This window comes from Vidua macroura, chromosome 16 (genome assembly GCF_024509145.1).
Source record: "Vidua macroura isolate BioBank_ID:100142 chromosome 16, ASM2450914v1, whole genome shotgun sequence".
NCBI classification, from domain to species: domain Eukaryota; kingdom Metazoa; phylum Chordata; class Aves; order Passeriformes; family Viduidae; genus Vidua; species Vidua macroura.
In genome coordinates this window covers 8,680,811-8,693,405 of record NC_071586.1, presented here as the reverse complement: position 1 = coordinate 8,693,405, position 12,595 = coordinate 8,680,811, and the positions used below count along the sequence as shown (strand labels likewise).

The 12,595-nt window shown below is 36.8% G+C and overlaps 1 protein-coding gene across 2 annotated transcripts in view; it reads left to right on the top strand.

Moving 5' to 3' along the window:
• SMG1 (SMG1 nonsense mediated mRNA decay associated PI3K related kinase) overlaps positions 1-12,595 on the top strand; it is a 58,944-nt gene that overhangs the window by 15,468 nt on the left and 30,881 nt on the right. For both annotated transcript variants that reach the window (XM_053992015.1, XM_053992016.1), the window contains 16 exons: positions 1,770-1,828; positions 2,513-2,726; positions 3,596-3,721; positions 3,816-3,888; positions 4,568-4,665; positions 6,162-6,335; positions 7,309-7,533; positions 7,645-7,746; positions 8,188-8,457; positions 9,014-9,144; positions 9,835-9,996; positions 10,457-10,575; positions 10,997-11,084; positions 11,167-11,268; positions 11,772-11,912; positions 12,204-12,403. In XM_053992015.1, coding sequence (XP_053847990.1) covers positions 1,770-1,828; positions 2,513-2,726; positions 3,596-3,721; positions 3,816-3,888; positions 4,568-4,665; positions 6,162-6,335; positions 7,309-7,533; positions 7,645-7,746; positions 8,188-8,457; positions 9,014-9,144; positions 9,835-9,996; positions 10,457-10,575; positions 10,997-11,084; positions 11,167-11,268; positions 11,772-11,912; positions 12,204-12,403 — 2,284 coding nt within the window. The remainder of the gene's footprint in view (positions 1-1,769; positions 1,829-2,512; positions 2,727-3,595; positions 3,722-3,815; positions 3,889-4,567; positions 4,666-6,161; positions 6,336-7,308; positions 7,534-7,644; positions 7,747-8,187; positions 8,458-9,013; positions 9,145-9,834; positions 9,997-10,456; positions 10,576-10,996; positions 11,085-11,166; positions 11,269-11,771; positions 11,913-12,203; positions 12,404-12,595) is intronic.

Sequence of the window (12,595 nt, the reverse complement as noted above, 5' to 3'; positions counted from 1 at the left end):
AGTAAATCTTTGTTTTCATTACATCTTTAGGAGTTTCAATGGTTTGCTGAAGTCTCTAATGTCCTCAAGTGTTTTTTAAGGATATGGGGATGGGAAGGGAAGTATCCCACTGTGGGTATAAATTTTTAATACTACGTATTTTGAAATGAACTATTAAAGAGCATATTGTCTGACACATCTCCCCCACTGTTTTGGAAAGCTTAAGAGTTCTCCAAGTACTGAAAAAGCAGGAAGTGATGGTTTAATATCCTGCCACTCATTTGCAAGCAGTGCTCTGATACTTCAGCTGTGGGATCTGTGTCTGTCCTTATTTGTAAGAAATTGGTTCATTTTCTCATTGTACGTTAATTAACTAGTGATAATTGCGTTCTTTTCCAAAGGACATGAGACTTGAATATGGGGAGTATTCTGGTCTGTGCACCTAGGTGTAAGCAGTCCCTGTGCAAGCCTAGTTAACACTTCAGCTTTCCTCTTGTTACTACAAGGGTTTAGGAAGTAAATGCTTTCCAGTTATTCTGTGGTTATTTTTTTAGTTACTTCTGTTATTCTCCATGAGTTTTCCCCTATTTTTAAATTCTATTTTGTAACTGTGTTTTATTTGGATTTATTGGTATCTCAGAATGTAATGGAATTGCCATTCTAATGTCTAAGTCAGCGATGACAAACTTCGTTAGTGGTTAAAATATTAAAAGTCTGTCACCGAGAAGCTTTTGGCTAAGCTTCTATGAGCTCACTAATGAGAATAAGATCAGATATCAAGTGATATCAAGGCCAAAACTTCATAATGGACAGTGTTTTACCTAGCAGTAGTTCCTGCAGGTCTTGACACTACTTAGTGTAGTTTAACTGAGTTCTTTTCTTCTTTAGGGTTGAAATATGAGTTCAAAGTAGAGTAGTAGAAGTCAGTAGTCACTTATCATATAATAGAGTCCTGCTTTAGCTTCTAAATTATAGATATGTCTTTTCCTTTTTAGCATCTATTGTGGGTACCAGACACATTTTCAAAATGCCCTTACGAGTTCTGAGGGGTGAAGCATGTGGATCTGTCCCTGCACTCTCAAAAGCATGATGTTACTCAAAACTTAAAACAAAAACTGGGTACCATCCACTGTGTCAGAGGAATGTCTTTCTGAAGAAAAGAGAATAAACCTTTTTAATAGCTTGTCAAGAAATCTTCCTGTTAGTATGTTATGCGGTTGCAGCTAACGTGTGATTTTTCCATCAGATCACTAATGTGGCAGGGGTTTAGTGCATATTAGGAAAACTTTCTGGTTATGTTTACTGAGCAGCACTGGTTCCTCAATAATGCTTCATCTCCAAAATTGTATTCCATTTCACTAAAATGCAGGATTGCCTAAGTAGAAACTTTAATACTTCAGATTGTATTATGGGTTCCATTAAATTTTCCAGTGATACAATTGATTTATTAGTATTAGATATTTGGTCTTTAGTAGATGCTACTCATGAGCTGTGTGATGAGTCTTCCATGGTGATGTAATGTTGTCAGCAGAAACAAACCTTGATAGCAGGCTGCCAATATTTTCATGGCTACTGTAAATAAATATCAAATATAACATCTAGGATAATATTGCAGTGTTGCTTAATATAGCTTATGCTAGTCTGCAGTGGCCATGGAAAGCATAATGGCATTCTCTTGGCAAGGAGAACTGGCAGTGTTGTGTTTAATGTGGGTGTAAACATAGGACCTATCATGGAGGCAGTATTGGGCAATTACTGTGCTTATGCCTTTTATGTCTCTTGTATTACAGGTACTTGTTAAACAACTGGATAATATCTTGACTGCCATTCATGATGTGCTCAATGAAAGGTAAGCTGGAAAAATGCTCTAAAGGGGAAAAATAATGGCAGCATTAGGTTTTAAATAGTGAGGGAAAAGTTTGAGAGAAATTAATTTGCTAGTGTTGCATGGGTGTCCCTTTGCAGGAACACAACAAAATTAGGGGAGAGTAAAAGCTCTTAGACATATCAACAATACTATTGGGCTGTCTAGAGTATCTCCCTTGGAGAGAATGTGAAGGCACCAGTGTGACTTTGATGCTGTGGGTAGTGTGGAGTCTGTCTCAGCTGGTGGAGCTGTGCAGTGCTGTGGTGGTGTAGCTTCCAAAATGAAATAAGTATTTTTACAAGCTGACTCATTTACATCCAATTAAGAGTGTATATAGAGGATGCTGAGATCTGTGTGGGCCTTTAGGTGCTTAGGTCAGTATTATTTCCCAGAGTCAGCTGCATATTAAGAACTATTTCTATTGGATAGTGTATTAGAAGTAGAACAGCACATTTGCATACTTTTATTCAAGTTGTTTTACTCCGTAGAAATAATAGTTCTTAGAATTTTATCTTAGCTTCGCCACTGCTGCCATTAAGTAGGAGAGAAGCAGCTTCATTTCTGCATATATTTTCTTGTGCTTTAGAAAATACTTAATTTTGTTCATGCTTCTGTTCTGCTGTCATGGCTGGAGATCCCAAGTTTTTTTTCTCTCCAAAAATACAGTAGCAAATTGCTTCAGGAATTGAGACAGGAAGGAGCTTGCTGTCTTGGCCTTCTTTGTGCTTCTCTGAGCTACGAGGCTGAGAAGATCTTTAAATGGATTTTTAGCAAATTCAGTTCATCCACAAAAGATGAAGTTAAACTTCTTTATTTGTGTGCAACCTACAAAGCACTAGAGACTGTAGGAGAAAAGAAAGCATTTTCATCTTTAATGCAGGTAAGACTATGAGTTAAAACATGATTATTAATGATTTTCTCAGTGCAATGCTTGAATGAACTTTTTAAGCTGGAAAGAACAGTAAGTAACGCTATAGTGACATAATAAGTAAATATCATTACAGGAGGGAACTTCCTGACTGAATGGGATTTTTCAATTCTGATTGCATTAGAAAAGAATGACAAGTCTTTGTAGGATACGTATTTGGTGCAACTTTCTAGTATTTATGGCAGATCCAAGAAGAACCTTGTTGAGACCAAAAAGATAAACTTAAGTGATTTGATTTGACCCTTTGATTGTTTTAAGCCACCTCCTATTTACAATTTCTATTTGGTGCAACTTTCTAGTATTTATGGCAGATCCAAGAAGAACCTTGTTGAGACCAAAAAGATAAACTTAAGTGATTTGATTTGACCCTTTGATTGTTTTAAGCCACCTCCTATTTACAATTTCTAACTGGAATTGTGGATAGATCTGAGAAGGAGTAGGATGTATGTAGACAAGATGAGATCTCCTTGTACAAGTTTTAGGGTTTCTTATTTTGGGTGTAGAACAGCTATGGCCAGGTGTATGCTCCAATTTAATAATTACTTTACAGAGCCAAAAAGCTTTGGCAGGAGAAGTAGGACTTAAAACAACACAGATGTTATGTGGCTAAAGAGCTAAAAAAAGGTGTTTCCTGGGTCTGCCATATATCAAGCAAATGTCCCCTTGAAGTGATTATTTTCATGCTGTGTATGTGATGCTTTTTACATTTTGTTCCTGCAGAAGGAGTAGTTTTGTTGATTGAATCACAGTAGTTTGGCATAATGTGTTCTCTCTCTCATGTTTTAATGTGAAATACCTGCTGGCTTTGCGTTACTTTTCAGCTTGTAATGACCAGCCTGCAGTCCATCCTAGAAAATGTTGATACACCAGAGTTACTGTGCAAGTGTGTCAAGTGCATCCTTTTGGTGTCTCGATGCTACCCACACATTTTCAGCACCAATTTTAGGGTAAGCTGTCTTTGTGCTTTGTATTTTCTTTCTACAGTGGAAATGCTGGTGCATCAAATTGGGTAATGACTCTGTTATCACATTTGCTTTCCAGGACACAGTGGACATACTGGTTGGGTGGCACATAGATCATACTCAGAAACCTTCTTTGACACAGCAGGTGTCTGGTAAGTTTAGCCAGAGGAGCTTATGGAGGATCTCTCAGCCTGCTCTGGCTTGCAGATGTTGGGGGTTTACTTACACCAGTTTGGTTCTTGTGACATGGAAGTTGGCATAAAACCAAATTGAGTTTCTGGCTACATAGCAAGACACTTTGTTCCCAACTTGTTAGTAAATTTGCATTTTCCATTTTATGCGAATTCTGGAAAAATGGGATGCTTTATTCAGGGTACATTTAAGCACCAATTGTTTTGTGCAATTCTTTAACAATCTTTAATAAATTTATAGGTCTTAGTATATCCTCTGTGAAAGGATATGTTTTTTCCTATGTACTTTTAGAAAATCTTTGTCATAGTGTACTGACATTTAAAAAGTGGGGAGAGTTTTTCAAATACCTTTATTAGTTTGATTGTGAGTTATTCACAGCAAGTTTATTATGCTTCTTGTGTTATAGGTCTAGATTCTGTCTTTGGTGTTTAACTGCTGTGGGGCAGAACTGAACCTTAAAATTATTTTTGCAAAAGGACAGAAGAGGGAGATACAATTTATATTTATTTTAAAAACATCTGGTGTTAGTATTTTCATGTAGATTACCTCTTAGCTCAGCAACTTTTCCCTCAGCAATATGCAACTAAAATTTAATGATTGTATGTCACCTGTATTAATTGGCTTGGTATTTTTGTACAGGATGGCTGCAGAGCTTGGAGCCCTTTTGGGTGGCTGATCTAACTTTTTCTACCACACTCCTGGGTCAGTTTTTGGAAGATATGGAAGCTTATGCTGAGGTAAACAAGACTTTATGGTATATACCAGAGTTAACTGTTCAGTTTCCTTAATAAATCCACAGCTGTGATTTTTATGGCTGTATTACTTTTGTAGAAAATAAAATTACGTGGCGTTCCTGGGGAAAAGAGGACCAAATTACAGAATATACTTCAGTCATGTACAACAACCAACTGCACAAATACTCATGAGCTATTTAATTAGTATCACAACCAGGCCTTCAGCTATTGTTGATTGAGAATATAGTGTTGTAATAAAACTATAAGCAATTGACCAAACACAATGCCTTTATTTTTCAAGAGCTGATGTGAAGATAATTCATGGTCTTTCCTTGGTGGTTTCTTTAATTGTCCAATCTCAGAGTGTTTCAGAACTAGTAACTGTTGCGGGAGAGTGGAAGTCTTAATGCTTCAAAAGACTAATGATAAATCTATCTTTTTAAAATAAAGCAGCAGATTCTATTGTGCAGGAAATAATGCAGCAGGGAGTGATGGAAAACTAGATTGCATTCATTTAATGTACTTCATTTTGACTTTGTAACCTTTGTTTAGTTAACAGGGCATAGTGTTTATCTGATGCTGTCATTAAAGGAAGAGCTTTGGGGTTGGGGGTAGCGCTGTATTTTAAGGTGTTATGTGCTCATATGAATACACACTTATAGGTCTATTATACTACATTGTGTATGTTAATATGCAGGTCCTGTAGGTAAAATTGTGCTTAGAGCATAATTTGTTTCCCTCAAAGCAGAAGCAATAATTTGGTCGGTGTCCTCTGTACACCAGATCCTTTGCTGGGGCAGCTAGCTTGAGGATTCACAGGGCAGAGCAGTAAATCACTGCTTATCAAGCTGGCTGCTGCTCTGGTCAATGTGTATATTCTTAGTCACGGAAGAGTTTTAAGATAACGTGTGCTAACATGGAGGAGGTGCTTCCAGCCAGTGTGTTTATCTCACAGTGGGGTGGAGCAAGGCTACAGCCCTACTAATGAGATCAGCACTTCTGGGAACCTTCCCGGGCACCGGTGCCAGCTGGCATGGAGTAGTCTGTTAGTGAACTCTAGGTCTCCAGATCAACACAGTTTGTATGTGTGATGGGAATGGCCAGTCAAACATCTCCATTCCAGTTTGGGGATGGGAATTTCTTGGAAGACTGGTAAAAGTGTGCAGACAACTGTTGTAACAGTGCAGCAATACAGATGATCATGTTCCAGAGACCAGGAACTTCATAAGCCTCAGGTTTAATTTACAAGATATAGACTGGGTACTTTATTTCAGTGGGTAAACTCATTGCTACTCTACGACTTCTCGTTGTCATTGTGTGCCTATATTCCTCCTTTGTATGTGTGTGTAGTTAAGAGATGTTGGATAAATACATTTGTAATTGGATTGTACAGCTTAATGTCTGTAAAAGAGATGAAGTCTTTTCAATCTCTCATTTTGATATTTTACCTATGTGTAAGTTAATGGTGTGTGCTGATACATAAACCTTGTGTGCTGCAGGACCTCAGCCACGTGGCTTCTGGGGAATCGGTAGACGAGGACATTCCTCCTCCCTCGGTGTCGCTGCCCAAACTGGCTGCACTCCTGCGGGTGTTCAGCACCGTGGTGAGGAGCATTGGGGAGCGCTTCAGCCCCATCAGAGGACCACCAATTACAGAAGCTTATGTAACTGATGTAAGAACTCCATTTGCTTTGGCTTTCTTTGTTGCACACCTCTTTTGTCACCATATAGCAATGCCATTGACCGAGTTGATTTAGGTTTTACAAACGTTACATGAATATGTATATTCTCAGCTTTGAGTAAATCTATTTTTTCCAAGAAATATGCTGTGATAACTTTATTGAAGTATAGATTGTGATAGTGGCACATGGAAATCGTATCAGAAACAAACTTTTTTAGATATTTTAAATTCATGTGGCTGGGTTTCCTTGTTGTCTTTGAAACAATGTTACTGTTTATTCAGATAACCATGCCACCATGGAAACTTGAATTCCAGTTATGCGTTTAATTTTATAAAATGTGATGATTTTTATTTCTTTGAAATTATATCTATTAAATCTGATAGCAAACTTTTCTAGCTCTGTAGTATAGGATGGTGTAAACTCAGAATAAATATTATATAATATGCTAAGTAGATGTTATAGTTCTGTGATGGGTGAGGAGATCAGATAAAAATACCTGCAAAGTCTTGTGGTTGCTGGATGACCTGCACTGCTGGAATTTATGCCCTTGCAGAATTTTGTGAGGGACACAACTTCTTAGGTAAATAAGACTATGGATTTCCTAGTTGAAGACAAGACAGTTTTGTAACTTCTGCTTTAATCTGCAGGGAGTTCTTGTGACAAAAGCTCAAGAAAACTCCTGTATCTTTTGCAAGGGGAGTTCTGTTGACATTACTTGGAACTGAACAGAACTGTGAATCATGAACTTAGGTTTTGTACGTCTCTAACTGAATTGGAAACCAAGCAGTTGAAAGTTTGTTTTTTCTTACACTTCTGAAATGTAATGTCAGGATGACATTATTCAGAATAGAATTGACCAAGCTGCAGAGCAGGTGATGGGACAGGCTATCAAATGGGTGTGAATACAATTAAATAGCACCTCTTTTTAATGGAGTTTAACTCAGTTGTGTTTTTAATTTTGCAGGTTCTGTACAGAGTAATGAGATGTGTGACTGCAGCAAACCAAGTGTTCTTTTCTGAAGCTGTGCTTACAGCTGCCAATGAGTGTGTTGGGGTTTTACTTGGCAGCCTGGATCCCAGTATGACCATACACTGTGACATGGTCATCACCTATGGATTAGATCAAATGGAAAATTGTCAGACTTGTGGCACTGACTACGTCATTTCAGTCCTGAATCTGTTGACACTGGTTTGTGCATGTTTTTATTGTTATGGGGGATTAGAAAAACGGTATTTTGATTAATCTTTAATAATTAGAAAAAATTCAGGTAAAGTTACTTATTTTGGTTTTTATCCCCAGATTGTTGAACAAATAAATACAAAGCTACCATCATCATTTGTAGAGAAATTATTTATACCAGAGTCTAAACTACTTGTTCTTCGTTACCATAAGGAGAAAGAGGTAAGAGTAAGTAACTTCTACAGGTATATTCCAACAGCCTTCATGCACTTCCTAGAATATATTAAGCTGTAAAACTTAAGCTGTAAAGCTCATCTTAAATACATTTTTTAGTCTAACTGAATATCTGAAACTTCTGAAAAGGCAGATAAAGCTACTTCTTTGTTTTGGCATTTAGATTTGATAAGAAATTGGTACGTTTGCCATCATTCTAGGTAGAGAAGTCCTTAGTTCATCTGGCTTTGATACTCAGCGTGGTAGTGGATGGTCTAGAAAATAATTAGTAGATTCTGTAAGTAAGAGGTACAGAAAACTCTAAAGATAGGTATCTGTATCAGACTAAGCTATTCATAGATAAAGAAGAGTGATTTTATATTCTTTGTTGCTGATTAGTGTATTTTAAGATTTGTTTTAATCAGTTGTTGCTGTAATTATGTTCTCAAGGTTGTTGCAGCAGCCCTTGCTGTATACCAAGCTGTATTGAGCCTGAAGAACATTCCTGTTCTGGAGACTGCTTACAGGTTGATCCTAGGAGAAATGACCTGTGCTTTAAATAGTCTTCTCCATAGTTTACACCTTCCCGAGGCCTGTTCCGAGATCCAGCATGACTCTTTCAAGAAGCTTATATCCAATGTGGATAATGCCAAGTTTGTTGTTATATTTGACCTCAGTGCTCTAAGTACTATTGGAAATGCTAAAAACTCATTAATTGGGGTGAGTAAAAACTCAACAGACAGTTCATGCAATAAGTGTAAAAAATACTTGGTTACTTAAAATTAATGTATTACACCAGTGGGGCACATATGTATAACTAAAATAATCATATTTGTCTCCAGACTTCCTAAGTTTTAGAAAAACTTTCAGTACTAAAACTTAGGGGAAACAATGAGTGGATTGTATCTCTAGTTGTTGCACAATGAAAAGCAGTTTCTAGGAAAGAGCATCTTATCAGGGTTATTAAGGGTTTAATGTTAAGATCATCACAGTAATTGCTTTTGAAACTCAAGATAGATAAAAACAACTGTAGTATGTCCTTTGGTAGTATATCAGCTATATGAAAACACTTTCCAGATCTTTCCATATAAAAACATGAACTACTTTTAACAGACTTCTGAAAAATGGGAAAGAAAAGTTACAGTCAGAAAACAATAGAGCTAAATTGTTTCCTGTGGGGAAAAAGGGAAAGACATTAATTAATGGTATGAAAATTACAGTTAAAAGTAGATCCTACTTTTGATGTTTCTGTGCTTGTGTTGCAATTGTTTTATAGATGTGGGCCCTTTCGCCGACTGTGTTTGCACTGCTGAGTAAAAACCTGATGATTGTTCATGGTGACATAGCAGTTCACTTCCCTGCTGTCCAGTATGCAGTGCTCTACACATTGTACTCACACTGCTCCAGGTATGAGGTTGAATAATTCAGCAGTATGTTAAGAGCACTAGATGAACTGATGTGACTAGAATATATTGTTGGAGAGATGAAATGAAATATGCTGTTACAAGCAAGCTTTTGCCCAAACTTCCTTAATTAATTTTTACTTTCATTAATTGCTGGGAAGCTGTATCTCAGGCAGAAAAGGATATCCTGGCTTAAATTTGGCCTTTTATTCAAAGGCAGATTAGAAATCTTGTGTTTGAATAGAGATAACTGAGGGAGAACTCTACTCAAAGTAAATTGGGAAAGATTATTTACTATTTTGCTTACTGAGAGATCTGGGAGAGGTAATGAGATGTAAACAACAGATGTAAATAAAGTTTAGACCTTATTAATACAAACTGTTGTTACAGTAAGAGAATATAGAATTCTAACTGTTACTCTTTACATTCTTAGCTGTTGTGATTTTTCATTAAGCATTGGATACCAGGCAGTTGAGAACAGATTACTGGCCTGCATGGACTGATGGCAAATTGTAGCTTTGTTCTTTTAGGCTAGGGATCAAAATATTTGGATTTTGACAGCGTGGTTTGTGTGTGTATGTGTTCATTTAACTTTTGCTGCTGATTGTTGTTTTCTCTCCTCCTGTAAACTTTAGGGAAGTATGTCTAATCTTGGGGTAGTTTTACAGTTTTACAGTTTTCCTTGTCCTTTCAGGCACGACCATTTCATATCCAGTAGCCTCAGTTCTTCCTCTCCCTCTCTGTTTGATGGAGCAGTTATAAGTACTGTAACTACAGCAACAAAAAAACATTTCTCAATCATACTGAACCTTTTGGGGCTACTGCTTAAGAAGGATAACCTTACTCAAGATACCAGGTAAGGAAAATTTCTTAGAAATTGGGAAATTTGTTTTTGTCCAGTAGAATACATTAATTCAAAAACAAGGGTAATTTGAATTTGTAAAACTTGGGGTAAATTTAACCAGTCGAATATTTGGGGTTTTTAAAACATTATTAGTGAAATTTTGGAAAAAAGTAGCTGCTTATTTTTTATACATGAAAACTAGAGAAGTTTAAACCATCCCAAGATCCATCCAGTAGAAGCAGAGCTATCAAACTTCACTGAAAGAAAGGGTTTGCTCACTGAAAGTACCCTTCTGGTACAGGATAGTTGCCATCCTGTATTACCAAAATGCTGTGAAAACTGGGGACATCTTTAAAGTTAAGAAATACCTTGTTTAGGAAGTGTGAGCTATGGTGATGAACAATGTGAAGTAGTTGAAGTTCTATCAGAAAGTACCTTTCTGTAACTGTGACTAAACTCTTGGCTTTTGAAGGAAACTACTTACAACATGGGCTTTGGAAGTGGCTCTTCTGATGAAGAAATCAGAAACATACACACCGTTATTTTCTCTCCCATCTTTTCATAAGTTTTGCAAAGGACTTTTAGCAAACAGTAAGATATTGCATATTTTTACTTAACTGTCTTTTACATTTCACAATTAAGTACATAAATAGCCATGTCCCACTGATGGTAGCAACTGTACTTGTTTCATTTACTTTAAGGATGCTTCAGGTTGTACTGTGCAAGAACTTGCACTGTTTTTATGATTTTTTTTAAGTGGATCCCTGCCTGTTACTTAAACAATTAATTTCTTAAAACAAATTGCAATCTTAAGAGATTTGACACATCACTAACATTTTTGGTAGATCAATTTCCCAGTCACAAATCATTTATCAAAAGCACTGGAACAGTTCTGTGATGTATTCAGTTCCAAAATCTGTAAATAATATGGGAACAAATGCAGAGTAATACAGAAATTACCTATTTACTGTAATAATAACTTTGTTTTTCTCCTTTCAACTCCTTAATTCAGCACTTCTGGAAGATGTGAACATTTGTCTTCAAGCATGTAGTAGCCTTCATGCCCTGTCTTCCTCTCTTCCAGATGACCTTTTACAGAGGTACTTGCACAGTGTTCTCTGTGTTATTTGAATTATGCTGATAATGGGGATATTAACACCTCTTTCCTTTTTGGTGTTGCAGGTGTGTTGATGTGTGTCGTGTTCAACTTGTCCATAGTGGTGCCCGTGTGAGACAAGCTTTTGGAAAACTTCTGAAGTCAATTCGTTTAGATGTTGTGTTGAGGTGAGTTGCTCAGAGCAACTTCAGTGTAAATAATGGTTTTGTTTTTTCAGAGACACTTAACCTGAAAAATAATGCCAGTGGACTGTCATGCTGTCTTAGTTCTTAAAATGGTAGTTCTGGGTTGATGGTTGGGCTTGATGATCTTAAAGGTCTCATCCAGCCCTCTATGATTCTAAGTGTCTTGCTATCTCTCCTATGCTTTTTTCAGTCTAGGAACAATATGTAGTACACAAAGTAAATAATACATGTGGTAAGCTGTGTATCACTTCTTGAAGCAAACACTGAGTATCTGTAAGGTCCCTGTTATCCAGAGCTTCAGCAATATTATGTCCTACAATTTGCCTTGAAGATCTGAACTCTGAAAACACTTGGTATTAATATCAAAGCATGTAATTACTTCTAGTCATTCCATAGAGATACAGTGTGTGTGTAACTCTTAGACAACTTGTTTTGGTTTATTCAAGTATATTACAACCTGGGTTCTTTTCCCTCTCTTCCTGCAGTAACCGTACCCACACGGAAATACAAGAAATTTCTTTGGCTATAAGAAGTCACATGAGCAAAGCTCCAAGTAACACATTCCACCCACAGGATTTCTCTGATGTCATTAGTTTTATTTTGTATGGAAACCTCCACCGAACTGGGTAAGAACTCTCTGTAGAACTGAAATCTATCAATGTTGGATTTATAGTAAACAAGTCCAAGTTACATTTAGTTTAAAATCTTTAATTATCATTACAAACTACGTTGCTTTGCTTGCAAACTTTTTTTATACTTATAAGTATTTATAAACTTCTTACATACACACCTTTTGGCATATTTTCCTATATACATTGCTGCTTGGAAGTTAATTTTGTGAGAGATTTGTTTGTGAGCAATAAGGAGATGAAGCGTGTACAGTATAAACTTGTTAATGCACTGATGTTTTCTTTCAGGAAGGATAATTGGTTAGAAAGGTTATTCTATAGCTGTCAAAGACTAGATAAGAGAGATCAGCCAACCATCCCTCGGAACCTGTTGAAGACTGATGCTGTGCTGTGGCAATGGGCTGTCTGGGAAGCAGCTCAGTTCACTGTTCTCTCAAAGCTACGAACTCCTCTGGGGAGAGCCCAAGATACATTTCAAACAATTGAAGGTAAAGTAAAAAATACACTTTATTTTGAGGAGATTTTTTGGTAAGGTTGTGAAGCAAGGTGTTCATGTCTAAGGCAAGAGGCACAATGGCTTTATTTTTCAGTGCTTATTGATTTTAAAGATGCTGCGTAATTACTGTTAAGTTGTGGTAGATTTTGAGAGATAGCATTGCTATACCTTTGCACATTTAAAT